This window comes from Pithys albifrons, chromosome 6 (genome assembly GCF_047495875.1).
Source record: "Pithys albifrons albifrons isolate INPA30051 chromosome 6, PitAlb_v1, whole genome shotgun sequence".
NCBI classification, from domain to species: Eukaryota; Metazoa; Chordata; class Aves; order Passeriformes; family Thamnophilidae; genus Pithys; species Pithys albifrons.
In genome coordinates, this window is record NC_092463.1 from 40083523 (window position 1) to 40096528 (window position 13006).

At 39.2% G+C, this 13006-nt stretch overlaps 1 protein-coding gene across 6 annotated transcripts in view; it reads right to left on the reverse strand.

The window, feature by feature from the left end:
- Positions 1-661: 661 nt before the first annotated feature.
- The window catches only part of PHF21A (PHD finger protein 21A), a 129546-nt gene continuing 117201 nt past the window's right edge, over positions 662-13006 (reverse strand). For 4 of the 6 annotated variants that reach the window (XM_071558440.1, XM_071558439.1, XM_071558442.1 and 1 more), the window contains 5 exons: positions 11925-12088; positions 6468-6623; positions 4915-4990; positions 4489-4592; positions 662-2579 (listed from right to left, as the gene is read on the reverse strand). In XM_071558440.1, coding sequence (XP_071414541.1) covers positions 2325-2579; positions 4489-4592; positions 4915-4990; positions 6468-6623; positions 11925-12088 — 755 coding nt within the window. In that variant the 3' untranslated portion in view covers positions 662-2324. Of the gene's footprint in view, positions 2580-4488; positions 4593-4914; positions 4991-6467; positions 6624-11924; positions 12089-12160; positions 12184-13006 lie in introns of all 6 variants that reach the window. The other 2 variants (XM_071558443.1, XM_071558444.1) reach the window with 1 other exon arrangement.

Sequence of the window (13006 nt, forward strand, 5' to 3'; positions counted from 1 at the left end):
CCCTAGAAATGGCTGAGCAGGTCTCCTTGCCACCCAATGCGTGCTCTCAGGGCCCCCACGCCGGGGAACTGCCTCCCACTGGGTGTGTAGGGGCTCAACTCTGCTCACACCGTAAGGAAAGGGAGCTTTCCCAGTACTTCCAGTGGAAGAGGGCTTTGCCTGAATGTTTATATGCAGTACTGAAACAGCTCTTGGACACAATGCCGAATAATCAGCACCCTAAACGGAGACAGACCCCACAGTCAGGAAGCAAAAGGCAAGCTTTCCTATCTAGGGTGAAAAGATTATACATAAGAGATTAACTTCTTAAACAAGAGGAGATAATGGAAGGCAATTTCAGTCCAACCAACTTACTGTCTTTCATTCTCAAGCTTGAATCAGTCCATACCACAAAAGTATAAAAGCCTTAAAGAAGCATGCTGACAACTGCTCTTCTCTGGGTTACAAACACATGAAAGATGGTAACAGCAGAGGCAAACCTGGCAGACCCTCCAGGTGGGGTGAGATCCAGCACTGTAGGATTTGATTCTCTTTACAGTTTAGCCAGTAGATGTATGGTATAATCTATGGAAACTGTCCCACTGGATTTTAAAACACAAACACAGCAGAATGTCATCATAAATAAGCAAAGTCTGTGTTAAAAAATTCTAAGTACACAGCATTTTCTCCAGTTCTGACACCTTTTTAATAGAAATCACTTGTTTAGGAAACAAATAGCACTTTTGTAATTTTTTTACAATGTTTCTTACCTTGATCTTATTTTAAGTAACACTAGGAAGACCTCAATATCTTTTATTTTCCTTTTTAATTTAAAAAAGTTGGGTTTTTTCCCCCAGATACAAAGATTTTGCCCTTGCATAAAAAAACAGTGCCCAAAACGATGACACAAGGACTCACAAAGACTCACTGTATCTCACTGACACTATTACTTCTAATCTATACCATGCAAGGTCCCATCTACCTCTTTAATTAGACTGTCAGCCTGAAAAACAGCTTTTCTATTCCTTATTTAGTTCTTGTTACCAAAAGAAGAGAAAGGAAGTGAAAGAAAAGGACATTTCTCTGTTGAGTTCACACATCTGGGTTATGTGCTACTTTGTTCAGGATACCTTTGTTGTTTATAAATACAGAAAAGGGCTGGAATCTCATTTTCAAGTAATTGATGCACATTTTCTCTTGAGACACCTCCATCCAATGCTCCAAGCTGACCCTGAATTCTGGCCCTCATTTTCCCATTCCCAACACAGACTTTCTGGGTGAGTGTGAGGATCCAAACCAATTCTGCAAAGAAAGTCTGTTGTCTAATGTGAAGAAACAGGATTAATCCCAAGCTGTTGGGACAGTAGATCTCAGCCTATACATGTGAAGGGAAGCAGAGGGGCAGGTATTGATCTTTTCACACTTGTGACCAGTGACAGAACTCAAGGAAATTGCATGAAGCTGAGTTGGGAGGTTTAGATTAGATAGTAGGAAAAAGTTTTTCACCCAGAGTGTGGTTGAGCACTGGAACAGGCTCCCCAGGGAAGTGGTCACAGCACCAAGCCTGGCTGAGTTCAAGAAGCATTTGGACAACGCTCTCAGGCACATGGTGTGATTCTTGGGGTGTCCTGCACAAAGCAGGAGTTGGACTCGAGGATGCTGATGGGTCCCTTCCAACTCAGCATATACTATGATTATATGATTCTATGTGCTGGTTACTCAGTGAAAAGTCCATCTCCTTTCCTTTTGTAAATCTCCTGTCTAAACAATAGTAAATACTGCTTATTTGATAGACTTGTCCCTTCTGGGCACTGGGATTTGATAATTTATATTTCTGGTTTTTTTGGTTTAAAATAGTACTGAGAGTTTAGAAACAGGAAAAGCCCATAGGCTCTTTGGACTTGTTTTTGTTTTCCCCTAGGTAAACAAACTGTTCTGCAAATAGGAACTTGAAACCTGCTCTCCTCCCTTATCCCTGCTCCTCATCCCAAACAAAAATAAAACAAACCTATAGTGGCTGTGGAGGCTGCTGCAGGCACACACTGGTGTAAAATATAGAGAGAGTAAATATATTATTTCACTTGGCATGGTGCTGGCAAAGAACCCCCAGCTGGCACTATTCATGTAACATGATCCAAACTTCGCATGTACACACAGAATAAGAAGGATCAATTGGCAAACTCCGGTGCCGCCTGGCACAAGCATCTTCACGCTCTCTCTGGAACCAAAGAACTAAAGAATTCTGTACTTTCCAGAAGAAATCCAGTTTTGCTTTTCTAGAGTTTCTTTATTTTGCTCTTTCTCCTCGCCGCCACCTCCCCTGGCTCCTTCTTAACTTCACTGTGTTATTTAGTCTCATCACCCTTGTTACAGTTCACCATGCAGCTCTGGGAAGGGGAGGGGGCTAAGGTGGAGGTGGCAGCATTAGTATTGTTAGTGGAGTCCATGCCGTTGGAGATGGCTACTGAATTGACCTCAGAGTTTATGGGTTTTGAAAGGTCGATGCCTTGAATGAGGCGAATCAGCTGTTTTACCTTCTCCAAGGAGCTGTGCATCTCCTTCTGTTTTGCAAGGATGGTATTCTTCATTTCCATGCATTTCTGCAGCAAAACAGAAGAGCAGAAGTAAGTTCAAGCTTATGAAAGAAGGTAAGAGAAGGACTATGATGTTCACAGATCCAAATGCAAGAACCCAGAAGACACTGCAGCTACAATTTCACTTTTCCAGCCTAGAAGAAAAAGAGTCTCTGGGCTATGTTCACAGCAGAATTCACATTTGCAGGCTGAGGAATTAAATTGCCAGGACATAGATGTCACCTGGTATGGCTCCCTTTTATTTCAAGGTATTCTGCAAATGAAGAGAGACAGCTCCATCCTTTTGTGTTCCTTTTCAAGGAAAACTTCCAAGTGTATGTTCTTACTATTTTTTCTATTAGGATTGCATTACTGAAATTTCCTTAGCTCAGATCTGCAAGCTCAGGCTTCCTACTGCAGCTGACTGCTGACAGTGTGCGTGCACACCATTAGTGGAATGCAGCCTTTGCTTTCACATACATTTTAGCAGGAACATCATTTCCTTCTCTCAACAAATAAAAGGGCACTTGAAAAGGAAAACAAATTCCTCCTCACTTCAAAAGCTTATTTTGTAGCCACTTCTTTCTAAGTGGTAGTAACATAGCTAGCTCATCAGTTAAGAGTTGAGGTAAGATAATTTTTTAAAACCCCACAAATGATGTTTCAAGAGTGAAAAACTGCTTATATGTATATTTGAAACTCTCAAAAATGAGGAATTGGTAGCTATGTCTGCTACATGCAGGTTTTCACACAAAGATGGCAACCTTCCTACATTTTTAAAATCTTTTATCCATACTGATCTCCAGACACTGTTGGGTTTAACTTTACTATTTTTGCACAGAGCTTGTGGCATCATATCATAGTAACACCATAAAATCTAGACATATTGTGTCTGTTTTGGACAGGCCAATATAAGCATAAACATTATGCTTACCCACTGCCAATCCCTCATGTTAGGGCCTTACCTCTGCCTGGGTACATCACTGAGGAACAGTGTAATAGCTCTAGTGCTGCTCAGGTTACACCCAGCTATTGCTAACCAGAAGATGACAGTCTTGTGAACTGCTAACCAGCCCCCCTCACCACTTGTTTGCTCACAATCGTTTTATCAGTATTGTCACCACTGAGGGGCCTGAAAACATGGGACACTTTTGTTCTAACAGGCAAAGACAGCCAGCCTGAAAAGTGCATCTGTATGTAAAAAGAACAGTCTGTACTAATGTATCCAGATGCTGCCACATAGGAGATTTCAGTGTATTTCATTATGATACTGACCAGGGCTGCACTAAGTGAGGGGCTCAAGCTTTACAATGGCAACTGAAGAGACTGACTTGAATATTAAAGTGAGAAGAGAGAGCAAATTATTATGTATGTTCCAATTACTGCAATAAACTAAGGTGGAAACTAAAGCTTCTTGTTTGAAGTATGACATTGTCTAAATAATACAATGCAGAGCCCTGCACAGTGTCAAGCTGCTGACTGCAAAGGTGTCATGCCAAGAGCCTAAGAGTCAGCCCTGAGCAAACAGTTGCTTTTGCATCAGGAAGACTGGAAAGTTCAAGAAGACTCTATCTCCCATTACACACAGAGGCTCAACCATTCTTGTTTAAGTGAGCCACTGGAGAATCTGACTTAATCTACTGCCCATAGATGATAATGCTCTTGGTCATTTTTGTCACCTGCTGATACTATAGGTCACTGCATGTCTACCTACACGGTCAGCATGGATCATGTGTAAGAGACTCAATGCAAGTATATGTTCCCTTTATTTCATTCCTGCTCCCCAAAGTCCTAAAAAGCAAAGGAAAAGGCCCACTTAGATCTCAGTAAATCCAGTGGAAGGCAGGGCTAGTACATCAAGTCACGGTAATAGTTTTCTCTCTGTGTTCTAGCACCAGAACACAGGTGAAGAGTTATTTGGGAGGACAACACTTACTGTTATAGAATTGCTGAGCTGTTTGACCTTCTGCTCTAGTTGTTCTCTTTCCTGTTTTAAATCTGAACTCCATTTAAGTAGTTTCTGTTTTTCCTCTTCTTTTGCTGCAAAACAGAGTATTAAACAGGGTATTTAAAATGTTTCTGTTACTGAAGTGGATAGAGGGTCTAAAGTTCTTCATGTAAAGAGGGTAATTGGGTTTAAAGTCAATTCAACAACTTGTGCACTGAATCACCCCCAAAATTTTACCTACATACACAGGCATCACAGAAGGCTTAACAAATATTTAAACTGCTATTTTCTCTTCACTAGTGATTCTTCCCCTTTAATTTCCTTTTGTAAAGGAAGTACCATTCTATCTCATTCCCAAAATAACACCTTCCATTGTTAAAAGTAAAACAAAAGTCTTGTTCACCATTTTCCTACCTGCTTTATATGCAATATATGAATGAACAATTGCTAAAGTTCCTGGCCATGGGATTGCTTCTTCCTTCTTTAGCATCTGAAAGAAAATTGTTCATAGAGATATAGCTGGTAAACAAATCTACCTCTGAAAAAAATAAAAAGGACAGACAGAAAGAGGGAAAGACTGAGGATTTTCTTTCACGGCTATCATTAGCCTTAGCCCTGTTAACATGAAGCTTCACAAACCTGTTCTGAGATTTAACAGAGGGAATTATTCACAACTGTATTGTGGCTCCCACAAAACAGGCCTGTTTCTTACAAAAGTCGGCATTTTCTTAAATTCCCTCCATAGTCACAAATAAAGTCTACTAACGAAACAGAACAACTTAAAAGAGGAATGAAAGGATAATATATCTGAACTCAAACTTGTCAGGAGACATGGTTCAGACAAACTGTTAGTTGTTCTGGGGAAAAAGTTTTCATGCAACAGAACAGTCTGAACCATGCATTCAAACATCACACTTCCTTACTTGTAACACATGAAACTGTCCTATCTCCCTTCTTATCAGAATCATCTTAATAGAGTTGTCAAATTCTCTTTATAAGGGTAAGGACCATATGTCTTTCAGATCCTTCCTACATTTTGCTTCCTAATGAATTTTGAGACGAAAGACACATATTTTTAATAACTGATGAGGGTGGTGTCTCAGAAGACAGAGGACTTGGTCAGCTTACAGTGAAATTACTAGATTTCCCCACCTAATTTTGTGGGAATCTATCAGAGAAATATGAAGAGAAGGGGTAAGGTGAAAGTAGGCAAGAACAGGAATAGCGAAGTGGTAAAATACAGAAGGCTTCAGGCTGCCCATTATCAGCAATGCTTTGCGCCTTCTGTTGTTCCATGGAAGGGTTAGGAATACAATAGTTTGCTTTTTGGTCTTGTAATCTCAAGGCAATTCTAAACAAAATATTCAAATATAATCTGTTCACTTCAATTTTGTATTTTCATAGAGGGATCTGCGAGGAAGAACCACCAAACTGTTCGCCTATCCTCATTATACTGACACTGGATGATATTATTAAAGATCACTGAAGACAACCTCTCTGATGTTTGATTCATATGAGCAAACAGGGGCTTATATTTGCTCTATCTATTGAAGTAGGCTTGTGCAAATGTTTTATTTATTTGTCCAGAAGAATATACTAATAACTTTTGAAGAAACATTGAACTTAAGATGAACAGCAAAATTTCTATGGGTAGAAAGACAGAAATATCAGCTGTAGATAATCTTTCCCCAAAGTCTGCATGCTTTGGTCCAGAAAAAGAGCAGAAACACAAGGGTAACAAATCAAAACCTCAAATCTGGGAGCAAGACATAACAGTTTTGTATTTGTGTGCACTCCAACAGAGGTAATTCAGTGAAATTCACACAAGCCTGATTATAGATCAAATAGATTTGTTCATTGTCAGGCTGGTTTGGTCTAAATAACCCAAACAATCTGGTTATTTTCTTTAACACCAAAAAATCTGCATAGTGCATTGTACATAACTCCCACTGTCTGTCAAACAATACCTGGTCTTGACATTTGGGACAGATCCACATGCCCTTGGGAATGGTTTTCAGAGGTGGGTCCAGACAGTCCAGGTGATAAACACGTGAACATGTGTCACACATCAGCAACTGCCCACTTTTTCTGCAAACACTGCAAAAATCCTCATGGATATCACCCTACAAAGGTGTGGGTGAGAGAAAGAGAGAGAGAGAAGGCAAAAAAATGAAATTTGGCCTTTGACATTTACATCCTAGTTGAATTCAAAGTTTACAGCAAAACCTATTTCAAAAGGTCAATCCCTTTTTACACCGTGAAACAGGAAAACCAGGCAGGATGTCAGAAACACTGACAACTGTTCTCCCAAATACTCTCTCTGTCCTCCAAAGGCAAAATCATACAGCAAACAATTATTATCATAGCTTCTCTTAACAACTGCTACCCCACAGCATTTCTTCTTTCAAATTCCCACTTTACCCTGCTCTTTTTATTTGCCTCAAGTGATGAGCTACCCACTTTCTTAACCCTCCTCATTTCTGGATGTAAGCCCAACTCCACTCCAGGAATGCTGATGTGGCTGTCTCTTGCCAGTAATAGTATGTAAGAAACCCCAGCTGAGTGACTTAAAAGAGCACTGTAAAATATTTAGGTCACCTTTAAAAATGAAACCATAAAGAAAAGGTGTTGTGCTTGTAAATGAGAAAGAACAGAATGAATTATGTTCAGCAACAGTTCTTTTTACTTCACTTTAGGCTACTTCCAGTTGCACCAAAAAAACTGTGAGTCAAAACTTTGTCACTCTGCATGGAGAGTGGTTTGTTTCATCACTAACATAGGCTGAGAGCCAGGATGAAAAAGTACAAAGAGAGATTTTCTAACTAAGGAGTTTTTAAAATAAATAATTGAAAACATGACTGGCCGTGTCTTTTAAAACAACTAGGTTTAGTTACTATTGCTTCACCATCAGAGCGGATTTTTTCCTACAGCCATTATCATTCCAAAGGGTAGGTGTGATTTTTGTCACTTTTTCTTCTCTCTCTCCTCCCGTTACTCCATCTCATGCTAGGAGTAGTGGTGATGTTTCTGTTTGCTTTTCTTTGCTTTTAGGATATTTGAACCAAGAGGCATGCAAGAAAAGTGGCTTGGCAATCATACTGGAGGCAAGGGGCACCTCAGCCCTCTCCTCTCACCACCCGAGGGCTGCCCTGGAAACTCCACTATTCACAGACCTACCTGGACTCTGAAACACACACTTCTCACTGACTTAAAATGAAGTTTCACACTAGTTTCACAAAATTATTTGTGTGCTGAAAACCACACCAGATCTGCACGATCGGCGATCTTAAGTGTGTGTTGAGTGGAACTGTGGGTATATGCTTCCCTTATATGAAGTACCAATGTGTGCAAGGTTTCATTTGGATGCATATTGTCTTTTTATGTGTGCAAATAAGTTCTATAAATTTGAAGGGACAGAAGATTTGGCCATGCACTTACACATTAAGTTACCTGACAAAAAAAAAATCACACTAATCTCCAGTATGGATAAAATAATAGGCATGTTAGAAGAATTATGCACGAGCAACCAGCTCAGGTTTCTACTCCCAGCTCTCTTGCTGATGAGGCTCTTCCTCAAAAGGAATGCTATTCTTCTCTTCATCCCCAAGGTTAACAGTGATTTCATGTTTTGTAAACGATGAATCTTTCCTGATTTTTCAATGCTATGTTTTGGATCTATAACTCCCAGGGATCACTGAGAGCTGAGTTATGATATTACTTTATCCCTTAACACCCAAAAGTTGCTCAGCGTTCATGGTTCTTATGAAGCGGTATGTGAAACCAGGCTGGGAAGAACTTCTTTTCCCCTATCATGCATTCTCTGAGAACATGGAAAGGAAAGCAAGCAGGAGATGTCATGCAAGAGAAAATAAAATCCCCTGAAATCTAAGAAAAAACTTACGAGGAAAATTTTCTCATTTTAGAAACAAAAAATTCTGTTCTAGAGAATTAAATATCTTAAGATGCTTTGGTTACCACAGACTACACAATGGCTCTTGGTAACTGGCTCAAGTGCAAAATTATTGGTGTGCTGAAAACCAAACCTGCTATGTCTCATACCCTGAAGAAAGAGACCTACAAAACAGACACATGCAGTTTCTTCTTGACTTTGCAATCTGAATGTTCTGTAATGCTTAATTGAAACCACAGACTTGAACCATCACTAGAAGAGAGATTTTTGCACAGTTCTTATTGCTGAGTAATTGACCTTCAAAGGCTATTGCTATCTTCCAGGTGAATATAACTGCTACTGCAAGAGGGAGAACTACACATAACCAACTAGTTCACAAACAATTGCCAAACAGGAAAAAGGAAAAAAAGAAAAAAAAGAGAGAGGGGAGGTAAAAAAAACAGGTTTTGCTCAATCCTGCCTACTGCATTACTTTCTTTTCCCATGTTATATTCCTACCTTCTATCTCTCAATCCTTATCATCAATCCCATCTCAAGTTTCTGCTTCAGCGTCCCTTCACAATTTCTCCTTGTCATTCAGATAATGACTTTTCAGAGAAATTCAGGAAGGCCATTCTGGGCCATCATGCCTGATGCCAAGTGCTTGGCATGATTTGCAATTTTCATAGGCTGGCTAAACATGAAGATTACTCAAGTGCTAAATCAAATTTCCATTCTAAAGCCTACAGGAATTAGATCTTCTCAGCAAATTAATGCAGAAATATTCTAAAGATAGGCAAAACTGTAGTCTTCTATATATGTCTGATGAACTACTCAATTGTATTAACTGAGACTTCTGAAATAGTCTTTTCCTCAGGCAGGCACTTGTATTTTAAGTCTTCAAAACCTGGAGGATGTAACTACAGACAACACTTTCTGTCCTACCTAGAATAAAGAGACCTTTCTACAGTCATATCATCTGCTAATAGTGTAGACCCTCTTCAACATGACATGGTCAGGAGTCATGGCCAAAAGACGTGAGTGATCCTGCCTTCTCTATTTGCCCAAACACACACTGTTCACCCTGTATGAAGGTGGCACAAGAACAATGTGTGTATCCATAAAATTAACTGGATTAGGGCATGATCTTGGCTGACACTAACAGTTCTTAGATATGCCAGTTCCCTTATGCAGATCACTATGAGACTTTAGATATATCTGTTCTGAAACAACATAGGAGGCACTAAGGGATGAGAAAGGACTGCTGGTGACAGGCAGCACAGCTCTCCTCAGTGGCAGCACCACTCATAAGCTGCAGCATGAGAATTTCAGTGGATACTGTATTCTACATCCAAGTAAGTTTCAAGGTGATTAAATGCCAGAGAAATAATTTTCCTCTTTGTCTTTACCTCCAGCATGACTCATACTGTGGGTGCTTAAATATATAGGACTTTTCCAGCCAAAGATGCTAAAGGCTTTTACAAGTATTGCTAAATTCTAAAAATTCAGATGAGAAAAGCATGCAACATGACAAACATAAACAGAGGAAACCACAAAAATCACAAAAAAGGGATGTGACTGCACAAGCTTATACAGCAATTTTATGACAATATATTAACAGAAGACTACCTTCCAGCTCATTATGGCAATTGGAAACCATTCATCTTTTTATGATTAGAAAGTAAGAATTTTAAGATGTAATGACAAAAGAACATATATTTACTTCCTTTCTGATTATTTTGCTATCTCTGAAGATTCACATTTTACTTCATAGTTTATTTTTAATTAAGAAGTATTTTTATGTGCACTTTGAAATATATTTTCTACTTTTACATGTATCTTATTTTAAGCAGAATTCAATACTAAGTATTTCTGAGAAGTCTACCAAATAAGCCCAACTGATAGCAAATATGTATTGAACAGGACTTTGGTATAGAATTCTTAAAAAAAATTAAACTCTTCAAAAATGTTAAGTCTTGTTGCATATGTATAAACTAAACACCTTGTCTGAAAACTTTAAAGAGGATTTATATACAATTTTGAAGGGGAAAGAGAGTTACTGTGCTGTATTATGATATGTTTGGGCAAGAGAGAATGTTTATTATCTACTGTGTAATTTTCCACTGTGTTCTTTAAATCACTTAAATTATCATTAATTAATGAATAGTAAAACAATCCAGAACACGGTCCTAAATATGATCCTAATTCAGAAAATTAAGGGCATTCAGAACCAGATCTGAATGCTACAGAAATTCATTATTCTTGATTCAGCTTGCTGACACTAGGCACTACAGAAAACAGGGCAACAACTCATCCTACTGTTTTGAGAGCTCTTAGACAGAGGGAAAAGACTTGGCAGTATACACACACATCAGAGATGGAAAAGACTCCCATTACAATATACACCCTTTCTCTTGGGGGCCAATGTAAAATATGTGCTCTTCAGCATATTTGCAAGTTACTGTACTGCTTGTTTTTAAAAGTCCCCCGAGATGGAGCTGTCCCACCTCATCTGTGAGGGGCTGTTTCACAGTCCCATTCATTTGACTGGCAGGAAAGGCTTTTTACAGTCAAGCGCTACTTGCTCTCAAAATTACTATATAAAAGAGAACCTTTTAATTTCACATACATACTCCCTGGGTTTCAGAATTGCATCTATTTATTTTGGTGCCTCAGACATACTTGCACTATTTCTACTCCTGTTACTTCTGCAGAACAAATACAGTGCAGAGGACAAGGAATTCACTGCTATTCCCCATTCTATGTGGTCAGTAGAATTGGTCTCAGTGTATGTATTTAAAGCAATTCAACTATATGGATGAAAATAAAATGACCCAACTCTTCCTTAAAGCCTGTTTCAAATAGTTGGGCCTCAACTATATGTGACAATGTCTTTTTTAAAAAAAGAATTGCAGAAGGAGTTTGCAGCTCTGGAATGAAGAAATAAGCAAGCATCTTTTGATTTTTAAACTGTGCCCTATAGATACAAGTCATTAAAACACAAGCACTTTAATCAAAGTACATTACAACTCCTGAGGACTCTTTTATCCACACTGAACAGGCACAATACACTTTCTGCCAAATCAATGCTGCAAATACTGCTCCTGGCTATTCCACATGATGAAGCAGTTTCCCTCCTTCTCTCATTACAGAAACACAACTTTTTCTTATTATGGTCTGCAACTAATACTTTTCATTCTCCTCTTCCCCCCTCCGCCCCTTTTTCATGGATGACAGATTCAATTCAGCCAGACAAGATCTCAGATGCTGCACAAAGGAAATGACCTCATCTAGAATGCCTGGTGCCTCCCAATGTTTCAATCCACTGAAGGAGTCATAAATAAAATCTCTACAGGTTAACAACATAGGTGCAGAAGGAAAAAGGAAGTGTGTTAAAAAAATGGTGGACTGCTCCACTGCACTGAATCAGGACAAATGACAAGCGAGACCAAAGAAACAAAATCTGCAATGATTTTCCTTGTGTCTGTTTTTGCACAACTTTCTGAAAGTAATCCCCTCCCCTTGAGTTACTTACGTCTGTGGAGCTGGGGCTAGGCAGGGACACAGGCTGAACAGCTGCGGGAAAAGTAAATGTGGTCTCTGTCTTTTCATTTTCAGGGGAGTCAGGATAACTGGACAGAGGGGACGTGGGCATCAAAGCCCCGAACCCCAACACCGTGTTGTATTTAGGTGGACGACCTACATATTAACAACAGGGAACACACACAAACAAACAAACAAAAAAAAGAAAGGAAAAATGATCTTACATACCTTTGGCCAGTGGTCCTCATTGGCTAGCGTGGAAAAGGAAATGATGTAGCACAGAGAGGAAGTTAATACAAAAGTTACAAGTGGAAGGACAGAAGCAAAGATTTAAACATTTTTTAGAAATCTTTAAGTAGAATTTTGCAAGGAAAGAACACTTAAAAGATGTATTTCAGAAAGAAACAGAAATAAGCTCCGTAGAGGGTCAAAGAATCATTCCCACAAAAGCAGCATGGGGACACTTGCCGCTCCTAGACATGATGCTATTCAGCTTTTAGGGCAAACACGTTGGCATCAAAGCTAGAGAGGAGCTACAGTAACTACTATTAAATCTTTTCTACTGTTATCCCACACATCCCTAGCTTTCTAGTGCCAGCATAAATCTACACAAAGGTTAAGTCCTTTATCAGAGGCCAACACTCACCAACCCCCTACTTTTCTTCCCCTTTTTTTAAGCCCACTAATCCACAGATCAGCACTTTCTACCCTGCTGGTGCATTTTTAAAACTAGGCTACCTCATGAACTGGTCTTGTTGTCTGACTCATAACTACTACCAGTTTTAACCTATCACTGGACTTCCATTGTAACCCCCTCCAAATACTCTGCTCCTTCTTAGAGTTTCTCAGTCAAGTATGTTTGATTATGTACAACTCCGAAACATTCCTTTAGACTAGAAGATGTGCAAAGTGTGTTCAAAACAGCTTTTATGAAATTATGAATGCAATGCAAGACAGCAAAAAACCCAGTAGGTAATGATCATTTCTGCCTCCGTTCTTCATGGTAATTTATGGATATGTAAACATAAAGGAGTTAAGATCTAGGAATAATTCCCCAGATCTTATGTTTACAGA